The 13686-nt window shown below is 48.8% G+C and overlaps 1 protein-coding gene across 1 annotated transcript in view; it reads right to left on the bottom strand.

The window, feature by feature from the left end:
* Positions 1-13686, bottom strand: part of CRYBB2 (crystallin beta B2) — a 49566-nt gene that overhangs the window by 22781 nt on the left and 13099 nt on the right. The window contains exons 5-7 of the mRNA XM_082417634.1: positions 8865-13026; positions 8350-8509; positions 7274-7352 (exon numbers count right to left, since the gene is read on the bottom strand). Coding sequence (XP_082273760.1) covers positions 12858-13026 — 169 coding nt within the window. The 3' untranslated portion in view covers positions 7274-7352; positions 8350-8509; positions 8865-12857. The remainder of the gene's footprint in view (positions 1-7273; positions 7353-8349; positions 8510-8864; positions 13027-13686) is intronic.

Genomic DNA, 13686 nt, shown 5'->3' with positions numbered 1-13686 from the left:
GATTAATAGCCTCCAGGTACCATAGGAAGTGAGGGAGGCATGGGTCCATCAAGGAAAGGATGCTGGTGGCCAAAAACAATATATCCACCATTCTTAGAAAGATATGTTACAGGGATAACTAGTTTAAAAGTTTTTAATGTACTTTTCAATTTGTTTCCCTGAGTATAGCTTTGGGTCTGTAAAGCCCAAGGCATCCATTAGTCTGGGGGGAGATTAGAATTTATTTCAGAAAATGAAAAGAGAAAGACAGAGGTGATGTTCAGCTTTTGACATTCAAAATGAGATGGTGTCCCAGACCATAGCCTCGAGGAAGGATTTTTCCACGTTCTTCATCTTTTAGTTTATCAATTATTGTGCCAGACGACTTAGAATATGGAGTCTTCCTATGGGGTAGAGGGTCTGTTCCACCTACTCAGGACCAATGGGCCAACTCTAAAGAGAGGATGTGGTGAAGAGAAAGTAGGAGAAATGCCAGCCCATTTTCTGACCTCAGGATTGTGGGAAGAAGTGGGGACAAAATGGAAAATCCTGTTCCTTTGAAGCTTCTCTACAACAGGCATCAATGATTGTTATTTTTGTGTGCTTACTATCTCTCAGGCACTGTGCAAGAGCTCATTCATTTTTAAAATATCCCTATTAAACAAGAACTTCTATCAGTCAGGATTCTTGATTGCAAGCAAGTCCTATCGACTCGAATGGGTTTAAAACAAACAGGGGAAGGCATTCGATGACGTTATAACTCAGCCACCATGATGGTTCATTTTATGTGCCAACTGGACTGGGCCACAGGGTGCCAGAATATTTCATCAAACATTCTTCCGAGTGTGTCTGTGAGAGTGCGATTAACATTTAACTCAGTAGACTGAGTAAAGCAGATTGCCCTCCCTGATGTGGGTGGTTCTTATCCAATCGCTTGAAGGCCTGTAATAGAACAAAAAGGCTGACCCTCCCGTAAGTAAGAGGGAACACCGCCCACCTGATTGTCTTGAACTGGGACATTGGTCTTCTGCCTTTGGACTCAAACTAAAACATCAGCTCTTCTTGGGTCTTATGTCTATTGGCTTTTGGACTGGAACTTACACCATCAGCTCTTCTGGTCTCCAGCTTGCTGACTACATATCTTGAGACTGCTCAGCTTCCATAATTGTATGAGCTAATTCCTTGTAATAAATTTCTATCTATATCTATATCCATATCTATAGTTAGATATGTCAAAACCAATGGGGTGTGTGTGTGTGTGTGTGTGTGTGTGTGTGTGTGTGTATATTGGTTCTGTTTCTCTAGAGAAATTTGATTAATGTAAACATCTGGAAAAAATTCTGTGTAGACCTCAGGTGCGGCTGGATCCAGGAGCTTAAACAATGTCATGAGGCTCTTTCATCTCTTCCCAGGTCTTAGACAAGATTTCTTCACGTGGTACATGTTATGGTTGACACTGACAACCCACGCTCCTGTCCTTCTAAACCTACCGCTTTAAGAAAGAAAGAACATCTCCCTACAGCCATCTGATTGGCCTCACTTGGGTCATATGTCTATTCCTGAACCAATCACTGTGGCCAAGGGGATGCGCTACAGCGGCAGGGCACCAGGATGGACAGAACACATGGAGTATGGGAGGAGTCCTACAAAGCAAAGCTGGGCAGACCACAACTAGTGGTCAAGTAGGCACAGTTATTATGCCCATTTTACAGATGAGGAAACTGGCTCAGAGTATTTAAGCGACTGGCCTCTTACAAGCCCCAGGGTTAGCAAGCATCATTGCTGGGATTCAAATGCAGGCCTGTCCATGGGCTCTTAACCGCAAGTCCATACTGCCTCTCACTCGTTAGTCCGCGTCATGAAGCCAAAGTCTTCTAATACCCCAACCCTTGTTCCTCACATACAGGGTCTGCAGTGCCCACCTTGTACCTGGCACACAGTAGGATGTGATAAGTGTGAGTACCTCCCTCGCAGCTGGATGGAGCCTTCAGTGCCTTGCTACAGCAGCTCCATCAGACCTTTGTTCGGATTCTTCTCCCTGCCTCAGCTGCAAGGAGGGACCTGAGTGACAAGCTGAGTCTGCCAAACGATTAGCATCAGTCCCCACACAGCCATCCCCATCCTCTGACACATTTTCATTCCTTTCGAGAACAGCCCAATTTGGGCATCTCAAGAACAGATGTTTCTTAACAACCACAGTTTACCATGAGTATTTTTGGTTTCTTAATCTTGGTAAATTGTTGGGATTTTGCTGGTCCTCCGGGCAGCAGACAAAACAGCTTCCATCGAAGCCTCATTTGAAATGGCAGCAAGAGGCTGGCATAATGATTAGGCATTGCATTAGTTTTCTGTTGCTGCATACTGAATTGCTCCAGAACTTGGAAGCTTAAAACAATAAAAACACTTATCGTGTCATAGTTTCTGTGGATCGGGAATTCAGGAGTACCTTAGCCGGATGGTTCTAATTCAGGGTCTTTCAAGAAGTTGCCATCAGGATGTCAGTAGGCTGTAGTCGTCTGAAGGCTTGACTGGGGCCGGAGGACCTGCTTCCAGGAAGACTCACTCCCACAGCTGCTGGCTGGAGTCCCAGGTCCTTACCGTGTGGGTCTCTCCACAAGGCTGCTTGAGTATCCTCACAATATGGCGGCTGGCTTCCCCAGAGTGATGATCCTCCAAAGGGCAAGGAGGGAGTCCCAGTGTCCTGGCCTTGGAAGGGACACACTGTCACTTCCAACTTGCTCTGTTCATTAGAAGGAAGTCAGGAAGCCCAGCCCACACTCAAGGGCTCCACCTTTGGAAAAGAGTGTCAGAGAGTGTGTGGATACATTTTTCACCAGCAGAGGCACTGTTGTAGTGCACAATATTGGCCCCAGTTCTTCCCCTCTCCATATATTCCAACTCTTCCCCAGGGACCTTGCAATTCCTGGGCTTGATCTTGTGACTTGCTTGGATGAATAAAATGAGGCAGGAGGGACCGTGCACTGGTTCTGAGCCTGGGTCCCAGGAGGCTGTGCATGTTCCTGTTTGTCTTCCTGTGGTCCTGCCATTGCCAGGAGAGGAATGTGTCCAAGCCAGCCCAGTGATCCCAGGAGAGAATGAGAGACTCGTGGAGCAGGATAGACTACCCAGCTGAGCCCAGCCTGGCTCAACCACACACATTAGACACGTGAGCTAAATAAACACTTATTGTTCCATGGCACTGAGATTTTGTGGTCGTCTGTTACATAGCATTTCAGTCGCTGTACTTAACTGATATAAGTATGTGGCGTGGGAATCAGCCAGTCTTGGGTTCAAATGTCAGGTTCACTACTCACCAGGTGTGTGGCCTTGGGCAAATCACTTCACTCCTCGGAGCCTCAGTAATCTCATCTGTAAAGTGGGACGCTAATGCCACCTCCAAGAAGGAGGTTTTGTGATGATGAAAATCGTGCCTATAAAATGCTTAGAGCAGTGGCTAGCACAGCTGTGATTACTGTTAACAAAATACTCTGGGTCTGTTGTCCCCACACTCAAGTGTAGCCAAGGGTAGGATTTGACTCTCTAGCTCAAGCATCTGCTGTAGCTCCCTAGTTCCAAGTGTGATCTCCCCAGCGTGATCTCAAGGCTTCCCTCCTCCTCCCCGCATGCTCACCGGCCACTCACCATCATTCTCTTACACAACAGCCAGGACAAGTGCCTGATGCACATCTTGGACCCAGAGCTCCAACCCTGCACACCCTGTGAGTTTCCCTCCACACCAGGCCACCTCTTTGTCCTAGCTCAATGTTTTGTAATAACCTATAAGGGAAAAGAATCTGAAAAAGAATATATATATATATATATATATATATATACACACACACATATATATGGAACTGAATCACTTTGCTGTATACCTGAAACTAACACAACATTGTAAATCAACTATACTTCAATTAAAAAAGATAGTAGTTAGCTAATAATTACTGTCCATCATAATAGTAGTTTCTTCATCTGTAAATGAAGGGGCTGGGTTTGTCCTGTATGCCCTTAGGGCACTGACATTGGATGCAGATGCTAAAGGGCTCCCTTGGGGGGAGGGAGCCCCAAAAAGGGCAGAATTCCAGCCCCGCCCCTTCCACCCCAACAAGCTCTTATCTGCTTTGCCTATTGGCATGACTTATGCTAGATTATCCAGAAAACAATTTCTTTGCTTAAAAAAAAAAAAAAAGGAAACCACTGGATCAGATGGTCTTCCAGGGCCTTCCCAGCTTTATGTTTTGGGACTTGGGATGAAATTCCAAAAGGAGCCAATTAAGGGCTGATCAGTGGGCACACACGAGGGGCTGAGGTGTCACCATTCTGCCCCCAGTGACTTCAGGACCAAGACGAAGCCAGGGAGGGCCCAGACGTGGCACAGCGCCCGCTCGGCTCTGCCGCCCCCAGGGCACCCACTCTCTGATGGTTCTTCTCCTCTGTGCTGTTCCCTTTTGCGTATTTTAAACCCCCCTTCTTGGCTCCCAGCCCTAGTCAGCTAGAGGGAAACAACACGGGGGGAATTCCTTTAACTGAAGATACAACGCAAACCAAGTCAGCTCTGCAGGATGAAAGCCCAGCGGTGGGAATCAACAGAGGGGGGACTGGTTTGCGGGGTGGGCTTTCTACCTCCCTGTCCTGTACGATCTTTTCTTAAGAGCTTGTTTTGATTCTGTGGTTGCCACGATACGGGAGCTTTTGGCGGCTGTTTCTGAGGGGCCACGTGGAGGACTGTTTGTATCAGTTCCACCGGGTGGCAAGAACACAGAGGGTGGCCAAGCTTCAGGTCTAGGCTGGGGGTGGGATGGTGCAGGGGTGTCATGGGATCTGGGGAGGAGGCAGGAAGGGCCTGGAGGTCTACCACAACAGCCGGGGGACCCAACCCAGGGGCATTGCCTGGATAAAGTCCATTCATCCTGACATGCTGTGTGATCTGCAGAAAGTTTCTCTACCTCTCTGAGCCTCAGTCTCCTTATCTGTCCAAGAGGATAATAACATGTGCCCAAAGAACCTCTCAAGGGTGAGGAAACAGAAGTGAGGAAAGAAAAGCGGATCTTTGCAGACTGTCTATGATATGGCACCCATCATCTCACATAATCTTTACGACACCCTGTTTTACAGATGATGAAGGAAAGACCCAGGGAGGTTGAATGACTTGTCCAAAGTCACACAGCCTGGAAGAGAAGGCTGTTACATAACTCCATTCACACTTTGTCCTAAGCTCAAGTTATAACAGCATAAATTCTATCAAACACTTGCATGGCACTACCCTGCTCTAAGTGCTTCACCAACATTATTACATCAATCCTCACAACACCCCAGGAAGGTAGGTACTGCTGTGATCTTTATTTTTGTGAACGAGGAAACAAGGGTTATTTAGCTCAGTTGCAGTGTTCTTACTCTCAGCACCAACAGCCAGAGGGCCACTCCAAGAGGGGTTAAAGTACGCTGCGAATGCAGCTTAGTTTATAGTAACACCCAACCAGAAGGAACATCAAAGTCCATCAATACTGGACGGGATTAGTAACTTGCATTATGTCTGTACCATGAAACACCCCCCCACCGCCAGTTAAGATGCATGATCTAAATCTACTACATGTTACAACATGAATAAGTCTCAGAAGCATGATATTGAGAGGCAAGTTCAAGTTACGAAAGGATACATTGAGTATAATGCTTATGGAAAGTCTAGAAACAATACTACGCATTGTTTATAGATATTCACATAGGAAGTAAAAGTAAAAAAAGAAACATACAAGTGGTTACCTTAAGGCAAGGGAGGGAAAGGTTATGGATTCAGGGGGGGCACACTGCACAACACTGGTAACGTTTTACTTCTTATAAAAGAAATGTCGGAAGCAAGAAATAAACAAATGTGCTTTGAAAAGTATAATGGCCTGGACCACAGGGAACACTGTGAATAGGTGGCAGGGCGCCCAAGTGCCCCTTACAAGGAGTGGGTGCCCTGAAGTTTCACCCCATGCCTTACCCCACCCGAACAGGGCAGGCTGCTGCCCCCTCTTGTCAGTCCAAAGAAAAGGGCTTCCAGCCCCTCCCCACCTTCCCCAGCTCCACACACCGGCCAGAGGGAGTGCTCTCCAATGCCAATCCAGGGACTGTGTCAGTCCCTTGCTCAAAACCCCCCAGGGCCCACCAGGGCCACCCAGGAAAAGTCTGAAGGGCTGCGTCAAAAGGTTAGAAGACAGGTCATTCCCTACTTCCCCTCCATAATTTCCTCCTGTCGTGGTGGTGTGCTTGTAAAATTGAAGGCAAACTTCAGCCCTTCTCATTGAAAACCAAATTACTGCCACCAAAACAGTTTGAGAAAGCAAAAGGAAAAAATAGCACTGTCCTCTTACTTAGCCTACAGATGTCCCTCTGATACCTGTTTCATCTGCACCTCCTGCCCTGTCCCCCCTTCTTTCTCTCCTCCCCACAAGGGCTTCAAGACCAAAAGACCACAGGCAGCAAATGCACCCCAAATTCCTTCCACTTTCTCTTCCCAGAATTACCAAAAAGAAACAAGAAGTTTGGGCTGCACTTTTGTGTGTGTGAGCGTGCACAGGTGTCCACACATGGTACACAGCGGAAAAGTCTAAAATGCCTTTCCTGCTTGTGACTCCATGTCTGCTTTTAATAGAGTTGCTATATACAATATATGTCAAATATGTATCCAATATATATGTACATATTAAATGCCTAGACATTTATGTGTGTGTATTTTAGGCGCCTAAGCCTCTCTGCTTGCCAGTAACAAAGCCCTTGCCTCCAGACCTCAGTTTTCCCATCTGTGAGGTGGGAGACTTGGCCCCTTTCCAGCTCTTGACAGTTTATCTGAATCTATCTCATGTGTGGCATGGAGAAAACACCTACCGTCACAATTTGTCCTAATGGCTCTTCTCCCTGTCTGCAGCCCTGCCCCAAGTCCTACCCTTTGTGACCCCATCCACTATCATCTTTAAAAATATACTTACCCCCCTCCCGCAGGATGAGTCCCTAATACTAGAATCCCTAGTTCTCAGTCTGGGGTGATTTCGCCCCCAGGAGCTATCTGGCTGTTTGGAGTTACAACTCGAGGGTGACATCTAGCGGACAGAGGCCAGAAATGCTGCTAAACATCTCACAATGCACAGGACAGTCAGTCCTGGGACACACAACCTATCAGGAGAGCTGAGGTTAAGAGCCCTGCCCTAGACTGAAGGCATTGATTGGATACTTTTCCTTATACTCTCTAGACCGAGACGCCTGGGATGGCACCGGAGTAGGAGGAAGCATTGAAAGTTTAAAAGAGAAAAGTTACCTTTGTTCCTGAGCAGCTAGGCACCGGGCTCTGGACTCATCACTTGGAAGGACCTGACGCTGAATAAGCCTCACGCACCCTGTTTTCAGATGAGAAGGTTACGGCTCAATTGGTTAAGGCCACACAGCTGTGAAGAGTCAGGGTTCACCTCTTGCCCTGTGATGGATTCCGGAGTCTGCGCTCTGGAAGGACTCATGGGGGATGGTCACCGATTCAAGGAGAAGGGGTAGGAGGGATTCACACAAGCCCAGGCAGCAAGAGGAGCTTTCCATGCTGCTGCCTGATCTTCCTTAGACAGACAGTCTTTACCTGGACAGGACTGATTCTAAGGAGGTTGTCCTGTCAGTCACCGCTGATCTCTGGGTTGGACCACCCACCCACTCATTCATTCATTCAATATCTGTCAAGCCTCAACTACGTGTGGGCTCTTGGATACATAGAATGCAAAATTAGACCTTGTCCCTGCCCTCATAGAGACTTCAGTCTAGGAGGGAATGGAAATGAATTAAGGAATCAGACAAAGAAATGTACAACCACATGTGTGCTTAGGCCTTCAGAAGACAGGTGAGCAGAGCAGAAAATCGTATGTCATCAGGGGATTGGCCTCACCTGTGAAGACAGGGAAAACACGGGGCTGAGATCTGAAGGCTGCGTGAGGGCTAATTAGGCAAACTGGGAAGCCCTGTGACTTGATGAGTACAAGGGACGGGAAAAAAAGTGTATTTATGTAGTAGGAGGCTGGAGAGACAAGGCCAGGACTAGCCCTCAAAGGTCTTGTGAGTCAATGATTAGGGTCCTTATCCCAAGGGTGATGGGGAGCCGGGGCAGGTTTAAGCAGGAGGGTGTCATGATTGGATTTGCATTTTGAGAAGATTCCCTCTGACTGCTGTGTGGAGAAGGGACTGTAGGGGCAGAGGGAGTGCAGAGGGACCTGTGAGGAGGCTGCTGGGATTGTGTGAACAGGAGAGGATGCAGGCTTGGATGAGGGATTGGTGAGAAGTGGGTGGATTTAACAGAAATTCAAGAGGTCAAAGGGTGATGGAAATTCAGGAGACCAACACAGGGAAATCACATACCTGTTCCCTTTCAAGCATCTCCTTCAGGGCAGCTCTGCCAAAGCTTCCTGGTGCCCAAGTCCACCGCCAATCAACTCCGTCCTCAAGAGGGGAGCATGCTGCTGTGTTGGACAGTGGCCCTGAGGCGGGACTGTCTTCCAGCCCATATTCCCTGCAGAGCCTGTCCAGAGGAGACACCGGACACTGGGACCCGGCAGCCCAGCACAGCCAGCCAGCATCAAAGTCCCCAGCGAGAAGGCGCAGGAAGGACTATTTTAGGCTCCTTATTTTTAAAGCCGGGGTTAGGGCACTCCGCCCATCGGCGTCTCCAGGACTGGGAGCGTCAAAGGGCATCCCCTGACCTTCCACCCGCCCAGCACCAGAGGGAGACCAGAATGGGCGCAGGGCTGCACAGCGAGCACGGGCAGCCGGGAAAGGGGCCCCCAGAGTGGGTGGTGGAGGGTTTGGAGTGTAGGGATTCAAGGGCAGCCAGAGAGGCTGATGACCGCGGCTCAGATAGAACCCTGGGCTCCGACCTCAGCTTTTCCGCTTTCTCCCAGCGTGGCCTTGAGCAAGTCATTCCGCACTCTGTGAGGCTCAGCTGCTCATCTGCAAAATGGAAGTAATCCACGGGCTGCTGTAGGTCAGAGGGTGAGGAAATCACCGGATGTGCAACAACCTGTGGCTGCCCGGCTGTGGCTGCGACCAATCAGGGCCCCGCAGGCAGGAGCCCTGAGGATGAGGCTTTGCTGACACCTGGTGGCTGAAAGGGAGAATGGCTCCCGGAGAGCGGGAAGCAGGGGCAGGGCGGGCCCTGTGGAGGCCAGAGAAAAAAGAGAGCAGCCCACGCTAGGGGGCGGGGAGAGGCGGGCAGACCACAGCCCACCCATGACACCTAGAGAGGGAGGGAGTAAGATGAAGGGGAAAGATAGGGAATTAATGGGGAGCTAGAGATAAAGAGAGAAAAGCAGAGATGGAGAGGCAGAGGGAGAGTTAAATAGAGACAAAGATGGAGAAAGAGGCAGAGATACCGGCAGAAATAAAGACAGGTCCCAAGAGAGACAGAAGATAGCGAGAGATAAAGGGAGAGAGACAGAGGAACACACACACACAAATAAGAAACACAAAGAGATGTAGGGGGAGGTGCAGTGACCCCAACCAGCTGTCAGGTCCAGCCTGTTCTTTTACTGAGCAGGATGAGTTCTGAGAGACAGAGTGTGTCCTGGCCGTGTAAACCCAGCCCTCTTCCCTGCCTTGTGAAAGCCCGTTCCTGGTGCCTCCCTTCCCCAACGGGCAGATTGCATTTGGTAAAGACAGACACCATAATATACCTCGTCCCATACGTTGACCTTCCTCTCATTGACTGGTGGGGTTTTTGTCTCCTCCCCTTGAACCTGGGTCCACCTAAGGGACCCCTCTGCCAATGGAGCAGGGAGGAAGTGATGCCATGTGACTTCTAAGGCTAAGTCATTAAAATGCCAGGCAGCTTTCACCTTTCTCTTGGGACACTTGCTCTGAGAACCCAGCCACCAGGCTGTGGGAGAGGCAAGCAGCTGCACGGGGCGTCCACGTGTTGGGGGCGTCTGATCTGAGAGCCATAGCTGAGGTCCCAGCCAACAGCCAGTACAACGCCCAGCCATGTGACTCACCCCAGCCTTTGAGCCACCCTAGATGACTCTGTTTGGAGAGAGATGAGCTGCCCCACTGGGTCCTGCCCAGATTACCTGTGTGTTATCCAAATAAATGATGGCTGTAGTTGTACCACTAAGTTTGGGGGAGTTTGATATGTTCAAATAGATAACTGGAAACCCTCTTGGTGCCACCTACCACAAACACACATCATCATCATCATCTTCGTTATCAACAAGACCATCACCATCATCGTCATCACCATCACCTTCACCATTATCACCACCATTGTCATCACCCTCATTACCATCACAACACCATCACCACCACCATCATCATCATCACCATTATCAACGAGACCATCACCGTCATCATCATCACCATCACCTTCACCATTAACACCATTGTCATCATCCTCATTACCATCACAACACCATCACCACCACCATCATCATCACCATCATCATCATCCTTCTCCAGTCTCTCGGGACCTTGTGCTTAGCAAACCCTCTGAAGCTTCCAGGCCCCGAAGTACCTGCTGTACCTGAAATACCAGAACATACCCTCCTCTTTCTTGCTTCCCTAAGTTTGCATGCTCTGTTTCCTTCACCAAGATTGTTCTCCCCAAGATTCACCTGGAAAGTGCCAGCTCTTCTTTGAACACCCCCACTTTGGGGGAAGTCTACCCTGATGTCCTGGGCAGTAACTCCTGCCTTCCCTTGGTGTCTCTGGCCCCTTCATCTTACCATCTCTGTATTAGTGTCCTAGGGCTGCCAGAACAAAATACCACAGAATGGCATAAACAATGGGAATTTATTCTCTTGTGATTCTGTATGCTAGCAGTCCAAGGTCAAGGTGTCAGCTGGGTTGGCTCCTTCTGGGGGTATATGAGGGAGAATCTGTTCCATGACTCTTGGCCTCTGGTGGTTTCCTGGCAATCTTTGGTGTTTCATGGCATCTGCTGCATCACTCTGATCTCTGCCTGCATCTTCACGTGGTGTTCTCCCTGCGTGTGTGTCTGTCTGCAAATTTCCCCTTTTCATAGGGGCACCGATCATATTGAATTAGGGACCCACCCTACTCCAGTATGACCTCAAATAAATTTAACTGATTGACTCAGCAATGACCCTATTTCCAAATAAAGTCAAATTCTCAGGTATTGGGGGTTAGGACTTCAACATATGAATTTTGAGGGAGGTATAATTCAACTCATAATCATCATCAAGGTTCTACTCTTAAGCTATTACCATTCCCCCCAGAGTAGAAGCTTCCTGGGGGCAGGGGCTTTGTCTTACCTCCTTTGTATCCCCTACTCTGTCCATTCCAGGAACAAGACAGGTACTCAGTGAGTGTTGGCTGAAGAATGAAGGAACAAATCAAAGCTGGCAAAATTTGTTAAGCACTGATTAGTTCCCACCTTCATGGTAATCATTTTTATCTCTTTAGCTCATTCAATATGGTTTCCCATTTTTCTAGATTTGAGAAAATGATTTTATATGGAGATATAAAGGGGCAAGCCTATCTAAAACGTCCTTGAAGAAGAATGATGTAGGGCACTGCAAGATTTATTACACAGCAATGGCTATTAACATAATATGGTAAGAGTACAGAGATACACAGGTAGACTAAAGGAACAGAAAAAAAAAAGAGCCCATAAACAGACCCCACACATATGTGTCAATCTACTATGGGACACAGAGGCAACTTCGCACCACAGTGGGGGAAATGGATTTCTCATTACCCCAGGACAACGGTGGTTCAAAGTGGAAAAAAAGAGAAAAAAGAAATTAGGTCCCTGGCACACACTATACAGAAAAATCAACTCCGGGAGGACTGAGAATTTAAGTGGGAAAAGCAAAACTTTAAAATTTTTAGGAAAAAAATCTGGAGAACATATTTGTGAGAAGTGGGGTGAGAAAGAATTTCTTAAAGAAGACACGGCAGATACAAACCATAAAGGAACAGACTGATGTTAGACCACATCAAAATTTAAAACTACTGCATCAAAAGATAACAAAGACAAAGTAAAAAGAAGCTGCTCTCTGGGAGGGGACATTTGCAGCACAGAAAACCAACCAGTGATTAACATTTATATAGAGAACACCTGGGCTATCTCATGATGTCCTTGCTGTAACCCTGTTAGGGAGGCACTATTTTTTCCCTATTTTTCCAAGTGGAGGCATTAAGGTTCTGAGGTCCCATCATTGGCCAAGCCTCCAGAACAGCCATTAGGATCCAGGCCAGTTGGATGCAGGAACCCAGGCCCCAGTTGCTATGCTAAGTGACAACCCCAATCAAGTTGTGAACAAAGGAACCAAGGAACACACAAACCTACAAACAGGTCATTGTGACCTCTCTCCGGGATGGAGTGGGGGTTGCAGGGTTTGGGGCTCTGCTGGGCAGATCTAAGAAAACTCCCAGGTTCAAGGTGATAAGGCAATTCTGTGGGAATGGCAGGCAGTGGGTACATTTTTAAGGGCTGGAGCATCCATCACATGCCCTTGAGTGACTGCTCAGCAACCACACAAGAAGGACTGAGAGGTCAGCCAAGCCAGCCACTCATGGGGTAAAGAGGGTTGTAAGTCAGGTGAAGAAGTGGAGGCTCAGAGAGGTTGGACAATGTGCCCAAGGTCACACAGCTAAGCAGCTGCAGAGCTGAAAATTCTCGAAGAGGTTGCCCACCCCTCATCCAGTCACTTTCTGGTTCTCTCTTCTTTCTGTGTCTCTTTCATACAAGTGCACGCGTGCACACACACACTACACGCAGCACCCTGGCTCCCATGGGGGATAAAAGACACTGCCGTGGACAAGTTGCAAGTCACACTTTATTCACTCGCCAGGATGTCTGGTGGGATCCTGGGCAGCTGACCAGGCCCCTGGGAAGGAGGAAATGGGAGGCACTAGTTGGAGGGGTGGAAGGTGCCTCGTTGGTGCCACTGCATGTCACGGATGCGGCGCACGGACTGCACCTGGGGCTGGGGGGCCCCGAAGTCGCCGCTGTCCTTGTAATCACCCTTCTCCAGCAGGTACTGCAGCCCGCGGTAGCCGGGGTACTGGTAGCCGACCCACCTGCAGGGCCAGAGGTGGGAAGAGGGGACGTGGGGAGACAGGAGATGCAGATGGAGAGAGAGGGGGAGAATTGTTTAGCCACTAGGAAGGGTGGGGCCTTTCAATCATTTCACACTAACTGGGTGTCGAGCAGGAACACCCCCACTCTTCCTGGGACCAGCCTCTGCTTTCCTCCTTCCCTTGATGGGGAGCTCACTACCTCCAGAAGCAACTTTTAACTGAAGGCCTGACACTGGGTTCAGAGGAAGGGGTGATCTCAAGCTCACTTAAGCTTAGAAGAAGACAGGTCTCTTAACCCAACCCCTGGCAAGGCCAAAGGACAGCAGGCTAGGTCCCAGGAGCCCTCCATGATCCCTCCACCCTTTGAAGCCATCACCATTTAGGGGTCACTCACTCTGAGTACCTGATGACCATTACAGTCTTCTCCCCAGAAAGCATCACACAGTCCTGGCCCACATGGACCTGCCCATCCAGCCCCTGTGGACACCTCTAGCTCTGCTTCTCAGACTTGGGCCCCTATATCTCTGCAGCACAGCCACTCCGTCCCTTGTAGAGCCCATCAGACTCACCAGGCTCCTCCCACCACAGGACCTTTGCATGTGCTGTTCTCACTGTCTGGGATATCCTTCCTTCTCTCTACCTCTATAATTCCTACTTTCT

Source organism: Balaenoptera physalus, assembly GCF_965194825.1.
Source record: "Balaenoptera physalus genome assembly, chromosome: 12".
NCBI classification, from domain to species: domain Eukaryota; kingdom Metazoa; phylum Chordata; class Mammalia; order Artiodactyla; family Balaenopteridae; genus Balaenoptera; species Balaenoptera physalus.
The sequence above is the reverse complement of the archived record's forward strand: the minus strand, read 5'-3'. Positions and strand labels throughout refer to the sequence as shown.